General features: G+C 38.7%; 1 protein-coding gene across 3 annotated transcripts; it reads left to right on the top strand.

Annotated features, from left to right (window-relative positions):
- Nucleotides 1-560: 560 nt before the first annotated feature.
- On the top strand, nt 561-15,028 carry LOC128541540 (NLR family CARD domain-containing protein 3-like). Of its 3 annotated transcripts, XM_053512009.1 has the most exons (11): nt 561-634; nt 4,099-4,147; nt 6,774-6,935; nt 7,068-7,175; nt 7,391-7,501; nt 8,172-10,067; nt 10,416-10,589; nt 11,689-11,862; nt 12,528-12,701; nt 13,565-13,611; nt 13,692-15,028. In XM_053512009.1, the coding sequence occupies exons 3-11, from the start codon at nt 6,865-6,867 to the stop codon at nt 14,222-14,224; spliced, it is 3,288 nt and encodes a 1,095-aa protein (XP_053367984.1). In that variant the 5' UTR covers nt 561-634; nt 4,099-4,147; nt 6,774-6,864; the 3' UTR covers nt 14,225-15,028. The 3 variants fall into 3 exon arrangements, with proteins under 3 accessions (XP_053367984.1, XP_053367985.1, XP_053367986.1); XM_053512010.1 differs by lacking the exon at nt 4,099-4,147; XM_053512011.1 differs by lacking the exon at nt 561-634 and having other exon boundaries at nt 4,081-4,147.

Here is a 15,028-nt window from a genome sequence, read left to right as displayed (position 1 = left end):
AAATTATTTGAAATGTATCTGCTTTAAAAATGTATGACATTTTATTTATTTTTTTATTCATTGTTATTTTACATGTACTGTAAGAAATGTGGCCAGCAGGGGACGCTGCAATATTTAACATTGTTTATTACAGTACATAAAGTCTAATCAGAAGAACTACAGCTATAATTATAATAATTATTAAAAGAAAAGCATGGAATTAAAGACATTGAAATTATTGAATTTATTAAATCAGAAAGAAATTACAATTACAATATGAAAAGTAGAAAAGTACAAGATTTAAATATAAAAAGTTAATTATACAAACAACTATCCACAGTTAAATAGAAGATATACGATATAAGCAAGCTAAACAAAAAAGATGCAAATAAATAACAACAGCAGACAGAGTAAACCAACAAAGAAACAGAAAATGTACCTTTATGAATTTGGAACGTTGCCATTAAAATATAGAAGTTGACAATATAATGGCCGAGAGGCTCGCGCACTGTGGGACGCTGCCTCGGTGACGTCACACGCGTTCACGCGCACGCGTCTGATTGGACAAGATCCGGAGACGTCTCAAACCGAAAGTGAGACTGAGGAACGGGAGGAGACAGAAACAGGACTGCGGGTACAGATTAAATATCACTGGGTGAGTAAAATAAAGCCAAGGTTAATCATTAACTGTACATGATTGAAGTGGTGTGTGTGTGTGTGTGTGTGTGTGTGTGTGTGTTTATTCAGTGCAAGTGTAGGCTGTGCTGAAATGTGAAATGGCTGACATCAAACGCACCTAAAGCTACTTTATTGCAGATCGCATTCTCCAACAGGAGTATTTTATTAAGGAACATGTGTTTAATCCATAGTGAAATAACCAGAGATAAATGTTATAGATATAACTGTGTACATCATGGGGTCTCGTTAGACATAAAAAGGCTTGTTTTTGACGTACAGTAAGTGTTACTGATCTTGTATCATTTGTTTCTCCTTTTGTTTGTAACAAATTTTGGAATTGTAACTGTGTTATTACAACATGCAAATATATACAGAAAAATATTATATAGTACATAGCATATATGCATATACACACACACAGTATCTAATATTACTGCAGTAAAATTATAATAATAAATACTACTGTTTACTACAATATACTACAGTATTTGCCATAGTATACTATTCAATTGTCACAAAGCAGTTTTACAGAATCAAAACTATAGTAGTTGTCCTGTGGGTGTCCATAGCTTGTTTTATTTGGCTAGACTTGCAGTTTCTGAACTTCCTCTTCTGGTGTTTTTACCCATTCTTTAACTCCACCCTCTGAGAAAGAAAAAATGATGCAAGACCAGGGCAGGTCAAGGACGTTTAACGTTCTGTATTGCAAACATATTAGTGATCACTAAAGTCTAAATATGGTATTGTTCAGAATTAAACATTTGTTGGACACTTAGCGTACGTTTCAGCCTCCAACAATATTATCTCCTATTTTAATGTAGGTTTAAAAATAATCTTCAATCAGATCCTGTACTCCATTTTACCTTAAAGACATCATCTGTTATATTAACCTTTCAGTCTCAATCCCTGCTATCCGTTATCACCCGAATAAGGATGGGTTCCCTGTTGAGTCTGACTCCTCTCAAGGTTTCTTCCTATTGCCATCTCAGGGAGTTTTTCTTTGCTACTGTCGCCCTCGGCTTGCTCATCAGGGACTATCTGATTATTTTGATTCATACACATTCACATTTCATACAAAGTTCTATAATTTTTTTTGATTGTGTAAAGCTGCTTTGCGACACAAATTAACAATTGTTTAAAGCGCTACACAAATAAAATTGAATTGAATTGGACGTTTTATTTGGTTGTTTTTTTAATAAACATATATATGTTGAGAGTTCAATTTGCTTTTTTTAACATCCGGTACATTTCGGTAGTGGTACATTTCGGTAGTGGTAACATTTAGCCGTGTCCAATTCTTTTTCCCTGATTTTCTCCCCAATCTACTCGTGTCCAATTCCCTTCCCGCCACATTAAAGCTACTTACGTCCATCCAGGCAGGAGGGCCGGGGGCTGTCACGCAATTCCTCAGACCCACGTGACACCAGTCGACCTTTTTTTGGAACTGCTCGAGTTTGCAGATGCCCCGAATGGCGTAGAGCCGTGCAATTAATGTGGGAGCACTAATACCACTCATCCCTCTCCGCTGAGAGAGCTTGGCCAATTTAGCTCTCTCAAGGCCTCCGGCTGTGAGAGGTAACAGCATCACCCGGGAACCGAACCAGCGATCTTCAGATGATAGGGCGAGCACTTTACCACTGCGCCGCTCGGAGGCCGGTAGTGGTAACATTTACCCTTTATAAAAGTAATGCTAACTTTTGTTCTATCTGACATCTGCGAAAACTCAAATGCACAGTTTGATGTCTTAAGCCTCCCCGTTAACACACATCAGCAAGGCTACCGTAAAGGCACATTTGTATGTTTTTCTCTTAAAATTGCAAAACAGTTACATTTTATTGGCTTGCACTTTGCACAGTGACCATAACTGACAATGAATCTAATCTAACGTTGTCTAATGTTTACAGTGAGATTCAATAGTGAATTAATATTGTACCAGAAATTAAATATATGTCCAACAATAAATGTCCTGCTGGACTGTAAAAAACTTGGACAGTGTTAAAGTTTGTTTGGAAGAAATAATAATAGAAGATGATAGAAAGTGCTGCCCAGTAAAGATTTTGCTTTTTGTTCAATTTATTTTTGAGTTAAATGGTAAACTCTTGTATTTAAAGTTAGTTTTAGTTAGTTAGTTTGTTTAAATGCTGTTTTTGGTTTTTAAGTGAGAAATCTAACTTTATAAGGAACACGCTACATTTACTTACTCATGGTTAATTCTGTTGTGAATAAGGCTTAGGTATGAAACTATTTTTAAAGGTTTAAGAAAAAAATTATACTAAATCAGGATATTCATAAAATCTTGATGCGAATCAGCACCTAGGTACAGTATTTTATAACTGTTGGCGACTGGTGATTTCTGTTCTTACAAAACAACTACGTGTATCAGCTTTGTACATATAGTTTGCACAATAACAACCAAGTTAGATCTAATCTAATGTCATTTAATATTTTCAGTTAGACTTAATAGCAAATTAATATTGTACCAAAAATTTTTACTGTAAAAATGTTAGAAAGTGTTACAAAAACTCAAAAACTAGTTCTACATAAGACTATATGACTAAAAGTTTTTGCACCCGTAACCACATTTATATGTGTTTGTTAAACATTCCTGATTTAGTCACCTTTTTTATTATTATAAGCTCCAATCTTCTATTTTAGGAAAATATCCTTGTTGTCACAATTCTAACACACAATGTCTTCATGAAAGTAATGTATTCAACTTCAAGTGTTGCTCAATGTTTATCTTTTAGTTGTATGATGACTTGTACGCTGCCACTTTCGACTATAATATTGCAAACCTGATGAACGGGGTAGTGAAACTTGAGAAATATTATCTGGCTTACATCTCTGTGCCTCATTGTTACCAGGATGATGTTGCTTAACTCTAAAAGTCAGGCATTCCCCTCATTGTTGGGAAGTTTGAGCATGTTTGAGTGACTTACTTTACTTACTTTCTAAAAAAAAAGTAAAGAAGTGTCTTGGTCTAGGATTGCAAAAATAAATTTTTAATTGTGACTTAATTACCCTTTTATAGGGCACTTTTTTTAAATTCAAAATTTCAAGCCTTTTTTACATTTGTGATTAGAAAAAATTATTTAAACATAAAATATGCAAAAAAAAATCTTGAGGTATACTAGCACTTGTAATTTACAAAAAGTGGTTATTTGCCTAATCAAAAGTTAAACAATGAAATTGATTTAAAAAGCACAAATAATTGCTGGGGAGAAAGTACAGTACAGTAAGTCATGTTGAGCAAATCTTCTTTTGAGTTAGAGGAAGTTAACATTATAGTAGCACTGTATGACTAAAATCATCTGACTTTATGAATTAATGTCACAGGGTTTAACTGCGCACAGAACTGAAAATGCCACATGTCCCAAAACCCGCTAGTCTCTATATATACAGTCAAGAGTGACCAGTCATGTGTTTCCTTTTTTTTGGCAGTCTCCTCTGAGGAATGTGCATGAAACAAGATGAATTGAATAGAAAATGTGTGAGTTTTTCTTTATTCTATAATAGGCAAGTAATTGGCACTCATGCTTTTGAATTAACCTTTTTATTTAGCAGTAATACTAACAATCTAATCTAAAAGTAGAAAAGGAAGTTCTTGTAAAAACTTGTGAATTAATAATGTCTTCGACATTGTTGTTACTTTTTTTGGAAAATATCAATTCATTATCTGGTCAATTCAATTCAATTCAATTTTATTTGTATAGCGCTTTTAACGATTTACATCATCACAAAGCAGCTTTACACAATCAAAAGAACTAAGTTTGTATGAAATGTGAATGTGTATGAATCAAAATGATATGATTGTCCCTGATTGTCCCTGATGAGCAAGCCTAGGACGACGGCAACAGTGGCAAGGAAAAACTCCCTGAGATGGTAATAGGAAGAAACCTTGAGAGGAACCAGACTCAACAGGGAACCCATCCTCATCTGGATGAAAACAGATAGCAGGGATTGATGTGCATAATAATATGCGAGACTGAAAGTTCAATATAAGAGGAGATGTGTAAGATTAAAGTCCAGTTTGTTCCTGGAGGCTCAGGTAGACTGTGAGAAATTTCAGTCCTGAACTATTGAGCGACTGAAGTCACAGGTCCTCAGAGAACAGCTGTCTGCATCAGTCGAGGACAGGACCACCTTCATGGAAAAGTGGAACCAACCCCAGTCACCACACGCATTCCAGGCAGACCACACGGGGCATCCATGTGATGAGATCTCCAACCAGAAGCAGGACTCCAGGATGAGTTAGACAGGTCCAGCGGGCAGAGGGGGTCTGGATCACTGGCAGCTCAGGAGCGACAAATATAGCTTGACAGAGAGATAGGTAGAGGAAAAAGGAGAGAGGGAGAGAGAGAGAGAGGAGAGAGCAGAAAAGGAGAGAGCAAAGAAATGGAGAAATAACAGTTAGGTATGGTCACAGTCGAACAATGTAAAAAGTGAATGTATATTTAGTGCAGAGTGCAAGCAGAGACTCCGGCAGGACTAACTATGACAGCATAACTAAAAGGGAGAGCCAGAAGGAAACACAAACATGAGGGCTTCCAGAGATGTAAGGCAACCAATCACCTCACCGTCAACAAACCTGAGTGATCAATGAGAGTGAGGAAGACAGCATCTAAACATACCAGTTCACCATAATACTCTACGTCCATGAGTCTCCCAGATCTGCTCCTTTACCTAAGGATAATCTATTTATAAAAATGCTTGGCTAAATAAATAGGTTTTTAGCCTGGACTTAAACACTGAGACTGTGTCTCAGTCCCGAACACTATTTGGAAGACTATTCCATAACTTTGGGGCTTTGTAAGAAAAAGCTCTGCCCCCAGCTGTAGTTTTAATAATACGCGTGATCGAAGTAGGCGTGGCGGATCGTAAGACACTAGCAGCTCACTCAGATACTGCGGCGTGAGACCATTTAATGCTTTATACGTCAAGAGTAGTATTTTAATATCGATGCGAAATTTCACAGGAAGCCAATGCAATGTAGATAAGATAGGGGTGATGTGCTCATATCTTCTGGTTCAAGTGAGGACTCTCGCTGCTGCATTCTGGACTAATTGAAGCTTGTTTAAGCACCTTGTTGAACAACCAGACAGTAAGGCGTTACAATAATCCAACCTAGACGTGATAAAAGCATGAACTAGTTTTTCTGCATCGTTTAGTGACAATATATTTCTTATCTTGGCAATATTTCTGAGGTGAAAGAATGCTATCCTGGTAATATTATCTACATGTGCTTCAAATGAAAGGCTTGAATCTATAATCAGTATGAACTGGTCTATGGTCAGTATTGAACTGTACTGTAGATGCACCATTATAAAGCCCGAGACCAGTACTACGCATGTTCAATAAAGGATCCAATTAAAAGGTAGTCAAGGCTGAATAGCCCAGAAGTCCAGCTGAAGGCAAGACTGAATCAAAATTAATACAGGGCATTGAAGGCTCAGTGGTAGGCTTATCACCTGCCATGCAGAAGGCCTGGGTTCGATTCCCACTCAATACCCCAAACCCCAGCCACTGGATAAAATGGGTGCCAAGGGTGTTGGGTGGATCGGATGGTCTGCTGTGGTGACCCCTTGATGGGAGTAGTTGAAAAACCAACAACACACACTGTATTTCAGTGGCCTTGTTTATAAAATTAAACATAAAAAAAAGGTAAATCACTAGAGCCCATGTTCCTTCACACTGTCTATCTATCTTATATATATATATACAGGCTCTAGTGATGTACCTTGTGTTTAATTGTTTGCATAAACAAGTTTTAGCTGCCTTAGACATAATTCAGGATTTCACATTTGTTTGCAGTAATAATTTTATATTAATTATTGGTGCAAATATTATAGAAATATAGTTAAATGGTTTTATTTTAAGAGAACATCTTTTGCATCTTAATGATGATGTAAGTCCTGTATGATGTATGACTTTAGAAATGTCAATACAATCTTTTTTTGTTTGGGTAAACAGAGTAAGCAAGCTAAACTTCTAATGGTAGGGAAATGACCCAAGTATGGCTTGGTGTTTCAGATGACTGCAGTGTTTTATTGTAATGATTAATTGAAGTTATTCAATAAGATCTAACACTGTTGTTTTATTGGAATTGTTTTAATCAGGTGCTGATGTTGCAGGATTACCATGACAACTGGTTTTCACTGACCAGAAAGCATCGTCATCATCATCGTCATCATCATCATCATCATCATCATGTTTACAGGGGTGAATTCCATGATGACGCTTCCGTATGCCAGTCATCTAGATGAAACCATGGAGACAGAGTGAGTAGCCATATACTGTACTAGCATCAAATCGGAGTAAAAGAAAAGTCAAGGAAGTCATTCTGGTTTTCTTCTGAAATATGTTTAAAATAATACAAAATTTATTGCTTTACTCTTGTGAACTTCTCACAGGTTGTTAAAAACAGCATCTGGAGCAATTAGCTGTGTCTCCTTTAAGAGTGATTGGTCCATAGAAAAGCCGCCTAGCCTGAGCAGGGAAAATGTCATCCCTAAGAGCAGGTGATGCAACTTCGCATGATCTCACACTTACAAATTTATAGCAAAAATAAAAAGAAGAAGAAGAAGAAGTAAAAGGTTAAGGGGAAATCCATCACCCTCACTCATTTAAATTTCTATTGCAACACCAATTTCTTCTTAAATCATACTCTTGTTTAATTTGCTGTTAAAAATACTGTATAGTTTTATAAAAACATCCTCCTATATGATATTTCCAGATGTAATATGAAAAGTGCATCTCCAGCAACCAGCTGTGTGTCTATGAAGAGTGACCACTCCAAAGAAATGCCCTTAAGCCTGAGCGGGGAAGATGTCATTACTGAAGAAATGTGAGTTCAAACCAAATGTTTTTGAATGGAAGTCACTTAACAAACAAAAAACATTCCTCTGAAACTGCTCACGTACTGGGACTAGAATGAAAATAAGAGACAAACATCTGCCAAAATTCTTTTAGTCCAAAAAGTACTTGAAGAGAACTATTTCTCAAGACTATATTAAAGACTATAAGAAAGTTTTGCTCTTTAGTGGCAACAAATTTAAAAGGGTGGCTCAATATTGTAGTTTTTATTTGAGAAATGTGGATTAGTACTGTTAGCACTGTGGCCTTGCACCTCCAGGGTCTGGGTTCGATTCCCTGTCTCTGTGTGCATGGAGTTTGCATGTTCTCCCCATGCTTGGTGGGTTTCCTCCCACAGTCCAAAGATATGCAGGTTAGGCTAATCGGCTTCCCCAAATTGCTCGGAAGTGGAAGGTGTGTATGTGTGTGTCCTGCAATAGATTGGCACCCTGTCCAGGGTGTACCCCAAGCCTCCTGGGATGAAGCGGTATAGAAGATGAGTGAGTGAGAGATTAGTAGCAAGAAGGTTAACTTCTTGGTGTTGGTAGCAGTTGACACCAATTTTTTTATCATGCAAAATAGCTAAAATATAATCCATCATGCGTAGGGCTAACCTTTTACACTGTACTCATGCTTGTATCACTGTATTTTCTCTCCATTAGTCAACCCTTCAAAACGGAAGCTCTGCAAGAACCTACACTGATAAAGATATCTTCAGGCTTTTGGAAAGATTCTAAAAATGTTCTATCCAGAGTCTTAAATACTCACAAAACCAGCATGAGCAATAAGCACCAGAGCTTATTCGAAGGAATCAAAATGTACAGAAATAAAACTCCTCTGAATACGATTTATACTCAGCTCTACATCATAGAGGGAGAGAGTGAAAGCGTGAACAACGAACATGAAGTTTTAAAGATGGAGAGAAGGCCAGGACGACAGCACTTCCATGATAGGCCAATTAACTGCTTAGATATATTTAATTACAATGGAGAACTTGACAGAGAAAATGGAGCAAGAGGACAAAAGCTCAGAACAGTGTTAACGAAAGGAATTGCTGGAATCGGGAAAACCGTGTCGGTACAGAAATTCATTCTGGATTGGGCAGAAGGAAAAGCCAATCAGGACATCGATTTCATGTTTGTGCTTCCGTTCCGTGAGTTAAATTTGATTAAAGATGACTGTTACAGTCTTCACAAGCTCTTGTGCGACTTCCATCCCGAGCTAAAAGTTCTGGACGCACGCATATACCAGATGTGTAAAGTCGTCTTTATTTTCGACGGCCTAGATGAAAGCAGACTTCCTCTCAACTTTTTAAATAGTAAGAAAGTATCTGATGTAATGATGACATCATCAGTGAGTGCCCTGATGTCAAGCCTAATCACCGGTCACCTGCTTCCTTCTGCCCTCATCTGGATAACCTCCAGACCAGCGGCGGCCAGTCAGATCCCCCGGATGTACCTCGATCGCGTGACAGAAATTCAGGGATTTAGCGACGAACAAAAGGAAGAGTATTTTAGGAAGAAAATCAGCGAGCAAGACCACGCCGAGAAAATCATTTCCCACATTAAAAGGACGAGGAGTCTTTATATTATGTGCCACATCCCAGTGTTTTGTTGGATATTAGCTACAGTGCTACAGAAAATAATGAAACAAAATATTCACACAGAGGCGCCGAAAACTCTGGCTGAGATATATGCGCACTTCCTGCTTATTCAAACGAACATAAAAAATGAAAAGTATGAAAAAATGGATGAAAGAGATCCCGAGAAGCTTCTGCAAACAAACAGAGGCACGATTTTAAAGCTAGCAGAACTGGCTTTTAAGCAGCTGATGAAGGGCAACGTGATGTTTTATGAAGAAGACCTGAGAGAGTGCGGTATCGATACCACCGAGGCATTGGTGTACTCTGGGATTTGCACTGAGATCTTCAAAGAAGAATCTGTGCTGTACCAGAAGAAGGTCTACTGCTTTGTGCATCTTAGCTTTCAGGAGTTTTTTGCTGCTCTATACGTGTTTTACTGCTACATAACAAAGAGCATGGAGGCGCTACAGTTTTTCATGCCCCTCTCCGGACAGTGGTCCGAGGATCTTCCCTTGGACGAGTTGTTATATTCAGCAATCGATAAAGTCTTACATACTGACAACGGACACTTAGATCTTTTTCTCCGTTTCCTGCTTGGCATCTCACTGGAGACCAACCAGAGCCTCCTGCGAGGCCTCCTGAGCCACACACACAGCAGCTCAGAGAACATCAAGAGTGCAGTCCAGTACATCAAATGGCAGATTCAAACCGAGGACCTTCCGAGTGACAGAGCAATCAACCTGTTCCTGTGTCTCACAGAAATGAAGGATCAGTCTCTGTTAAAAGAGATTCAGGAGTTCCTGAAGTCGGAGAATCGATCCGAGAAAAAGCTCTCGGCTGCACACTGCACAGCGATGGCGTACATACTGCAGATGTCCGACGACGTCATGGAGGAGCTGGATGTGAAGAATTACAACGCATCACAGGAGGGAAGATGGAGGCTGATAAGTGCTGTAAGCAACTGCAGAAAGGCTCTGTAAGTGTTTATTTCGGTCATGTTCAGAAATATATTATAAAAAGCATAGTTTTAGGTATACAGTCAGATTTGAGTGATGGAAACAATGGTTATAGGGAATATTATGGATAATATATGCATGTCTTTTGGGAAGTGTAAGTCTTTAAGGTGTCATTGGGGAACTGTTCAGAGTAGTCACAAGATCAGAAGCTTAAAGCAGAAGTGAACATGTTCCTTCCAGAAATACCGTAGTAATATAAATATACTATATCTACAGTACATCCATGATTCATGGATGAGTCCATGCCATGCGTCTTGCTTTATACTGTATATATGTTTTTTTTTTGTTTGTTTGTTTGTTTTTAACAGGCTAGCAGGCTGTTATCTCACTGTAAGTTCTTGTGACACCTTCACCTCAACTCTGCAGTTAGAAAAGTCCCCTTTGAGAGAACTGGACCTCAGCAACAACGATTTGCAGGACTCGGGGGTGAAGCTGCTCTCTGATGGCCTGAAGAGCCCACACTGTAAACTGGAGATACTCAGGTTAGTTTTCTGCAATTTATTTTGGAATAGCAAATATCAATTTAAGACAGCACAGTGTACAAGTCGATGCAAACTCACAGTAACACAGTGTACGAGTCAATCCCAGACTTCCGATTGCGCAGAATAACAGAAGACAGTTATGGGAAAACTCAAAAACTGCCTTTATTCCTCTATATAATCCCCTGCTACACTAATACACTTATCTCAGTGGTTCATTAGTGCTTCGATACCATCAAGGTAGAAAATTATTTAATGATTTTCAAGGATAAGGTGTTCCACTCACTGAATGTTCACGGGAACGCCTGTGTTTTAGGGAGGCAGAGGCTGAGTCTCCCGACTTTCTGCGCGTTTGTATTTTCTTTCTTTGTCTTTGGCCCTACCGGTGCTACCTAAAGGATCGCCCGAAGTGTGAAGGCATCAGGACCCTTAAATATAAAGGCGGCCGGGTGAGTCGCGTTCACTCTGATTGCGGCGTTGCCTAGCAACCGTGTCTATAAATGGCCGCGCCTTTGCCTGCTCAGAACTCCGCAACAGTTTATGCGCGATTCTGCCCCTCGCGTGACCCGCGTCGTTACGTTACGACGTAACTTTTAAGGGAGGAGTCTCAAGTTTCAGTTCCACCACATGATTCAAATAGGTTTATCTATTTCTTCTTCTCAATACCATGGTGATGAAAGATGTTTTTATTTATACATTTTTGTCATATTAACAGATAAAAAGAAAGGCAAGTGAACAAATGAATGTTTAAAGCTGTTGTAACATAAATGATAACAGGAACTCACTTTATAATATTAACTATTAATGTTAAAAAAGCACTATGTTCTGTTAAATTTACAAATTTAGTGTTTTACAAGAGAAATAAAGCATGCAGTCAGATGATTTCACATTTCCTAATTTCTAACATGCTTCGATATTGTAGCTACAGTTTATCTATGTGCAGTTGGGACATTTTCTCACCTTAAATACCATTTCTATGACCAAAAACAACTTTTAGGTCATGTATTTATATACAGTACACAAGCATTTTCAGTTACTATTCAGATCATAAGTGTACCATGGAAGAAGTTCTGTCTTCACCTTTTTGTCTCTCTCTCCACAGACTAGCTATTAGTAATCTTGGAGCGAAGGCATGCGAGTATTTGGGATCAGCTTTCATGCTGCCACACTCAACCCTGAGAGAACTGGACGTCAGTAACAATGATTTGGGGGACACGGGAGTGAAGCTGCTGTCGGATGGCCTGAAGAGCTCAGACTGTAAACTGGAGAGACTCAGGTGAGGTTTTAATATCGTAGAAGTGTGAAGATGTTGACTCGGGTCCAATTTAACTAAAACTGTATAATGTAAGAGTAACAAACCAAATAAAGAATTATTAAGCCTATTTCTAGATTAATTTCACTCATTTTGCAGTATAAATGTCTAGTACAGTAGGCAGATCATTTTGCTTCTTACAAGAAATAAATGACGAAATCTAAGCAAAATGATCTGCTAATAGAACAAGAAAGTTACGCTCATAAATTCATAGAATTGTCTAGTAAAAGGCTTAATAATCCTATATTTAGTGTGTTTTAATTTTATATTAAGATTAAAATTTGAGCTGTCAGAAGGTCATGATAATGAGCTTTATTAGCCTGAGCTCTGTATTTTGGACAAATAAGGTCCATGATGAATGTCTGCTTCCCTTAAAATTGCTTTATTAATTCACCCCAGGGATTTTCTTCATGCCTTGCCCCCTTAGCTTACACACTAGACCCTCATATATTTATGTGTAAGTTAAAGTTTCTAAGTTTGTGTGTGTAACTCTGTGTGTATTAGAAAATGTAATTCAGTTAAATTTTTCATCAACGAATAATTACCCCGAGAACCACTTCAGCAATAAATAGAACATTGCAACTTTGGCTTGCTTATATAAATGTCGTTGTTCTGCTTTCTTTCTGCAGATTATCTGGATGTCTAATCACAGGAGAAGGCTGCGCTGCTCTGGCTTCAGCACTGAGGTCAAACCCCGCACACCTGAGAGAGCTGGATCTGAGCTACAACCTTCCAGGAGACACAGGAGAGGAGATGCTGTCCGCTATACTGAACGATCCAGACTGCAAACTGGAGACACTCAGGTATAATGTGTTAAGGTGTGTTTGTGTGTGTGTGTGTGTTTGGTTTGCCTCAAATAAAGCTGAATAAATATACTCCTTATGTAACACAATAATATTAGCTGATATTAGCTGCGGTATTGTTTCGTTCCCTGTTTGATGTGAACACCCTTTGTGACGTATATAAAGAACCAGCCTAAATAATATCACATTTGGACCACTGTTGGTTCCTTGAGCAAAACCCTTAATCCTGTTGGGGTGCCGTATCATGGCTGACCCTGGGCAAAGAAAGGAATTTCACTTAGTAATGTATACTTGTAACTTGTAACTTTGCAGTACAGTGGCTTAGTGGTTAGCACTGTGACCTTGCAGCTCCAGGGCCTGGGTTCAGTTACCTCCTAGGGGTCTGTGTGCATAGGATTTGCATGTTCTCCCCATGCTTGGTGGGCTTCTTCCGGCGACTCCGGTTTCCTCCCACCGTTTAAGGACATGCAGATTAGGTTAATTGCCCATAAGGTTTGAATGTTGACCGGAGGTTCTATCATGGTCATAAAATAGGAATAAATACAATGGTACTCCTCATTGTCCTCCACGGTCCCTACGTAGTTGGCCTACATAGGTTCCTACATGGATAATTGGATGAAAAAGTTTAACTTGGGAGGATCACACACTTATCACAAATGAGTGCGATGACAAAATGTAAATCTTTTAATTGTGTATTGGGATTCTTTAGTATCTTGCCAGGGCCAACTGTCCCCATAGTGATAGGAAATGTCTAATAGTTTTTTTTAAAGCTAAAAAAGTAAAACATGTTCTTAATGTCATCAAAGGTCCTTACAAGGATATAAAGACAAGTGTGAATGTGTGTCCTTCTGTGGCTTCTTTAGGTTGGACCATGCGAACAAGATTAGACTCACACCTGGTCTAAGAAAATGTAAGTCCGCTGTCTTTACACACACAGACACACACTATTAGTGTGGTACGTATGTCTCTTATGTCTCTCCTTGCGTGCAGATGCCTGTAGGCTCACGCTGGACCCGAACACGGCACACACACGTCTCGCTCTGTCTGATGGGAACAGGAAGGTGACGCACGGTAAAGATGACCAGCCGTACCCTGACCACCCGGAGAGGTTCGATTACTGGAAGCAGGTGATGTGTAGAGAGAGTCTGCATGGACGCTGTTACTGGGAGGCGGAGTGGGCCGGCGGGGAATCCGTGATCTCAATGAGTTATAAAGAAATACGCCGGAAAGGAGGCAGAGGTGACTGCGTGTTCGGCTCCAGTGAGCATTCCTGGAAACTGGACTGCTCTAGTAACAGTTACACTGCCTGGCACAACAAGAAAAGAACGGACATACCTGCACCTCCGTCCTGCTCGAATCGGGTAGGAGTGTACCTGGACTGGCTCGAGGGTTCCCTGTCGTTCTACAGCGTCTCCTCTGACGCACACACACTTACACACCTGCACACATACAACGCCACGTTCACAGAGCCGCTTTACGCAGGGTTTTGGGTTGACTGTGACTCCTCGGTGAGTCTGTTCTGATCACGTTGATCTCTCAATCTGATAGGCTGGAAGGTTGATTAATCCAAAACAGGTTAGGTACATGTTTATATTAAAAGACACGTGTTATAATATACGTTACATTATCTTTTATAAAAGTAAAAGGCACTTGATACAGGTACTGGATGTTTAGCATTATTCATTTTTAAGAATAATGTAAGGACAGTGATCGTGTGACATAAGTGGCAAAGATTGTTGTTGTTGTTGTTGTTTTTTTTTCAAAAAAAGTTTACCGCTTGTATTTTGGTCTAAGTAAGCTACTGTAGATTTTTTTCACAGTTTGTTTGCATTCAAATGATAAAATCTAACAAAAAGACAAAGGCAATGTGATCTTGCCAAGCTCTGATCTCTAATTACTGATTTCCTTATCTGGGTTTTTATTAAGGAAGGAAAAAACGATGATCTTTTGAAGTATTTTGAGTCATCACTTATAATCTGATATTTAAATGTGTCGTTCCTACACAGTGGGACTTTGGGCTGTATGTAACCCCAAACCTTTACCATTAGCAGACTATTCGAGTGCATATAAATGGCAAAATCTATTTTTTTTCCCCAGTTATCTGACAATTTCAAGCATTTGAATGCACTCAGGTCTGTGTACACTCAACTAGCATCACACTGCAGTGTTCTATCCATTCCTTACTGTTTTTATACTTTCCATTAATTCATTAGTATACAGTATAATTTACTATTTATTTTACTTATCAGTTTATTTATTTTATACTCAGTAAAATGTTCACTGCTGCTTCCCAGGGAAAGTTTAACATTATTATTATTATTTTTTTT

Source organism: Clarias gariepinus, chromosome 14 (assembly GCF_024256425.1).
Source record: "Clarias gariepinus isolate MV-2021 ecotype Netherlands chromosome 14, CGAR_prim_01v2, whole genome shotgun sequence".
Classification (NCBI taxonomy): domain Eukaryota; kingdom Metazoa; phylum Chordata; class Actinopteri; order Siluriformes; family Clariidae; genus Clarias; species Clarias gariepinus.
Note: the sequence above shows the minus strand (reverse complement) of the source record. Positions and strands in the feature narration are given on the sequence as shown.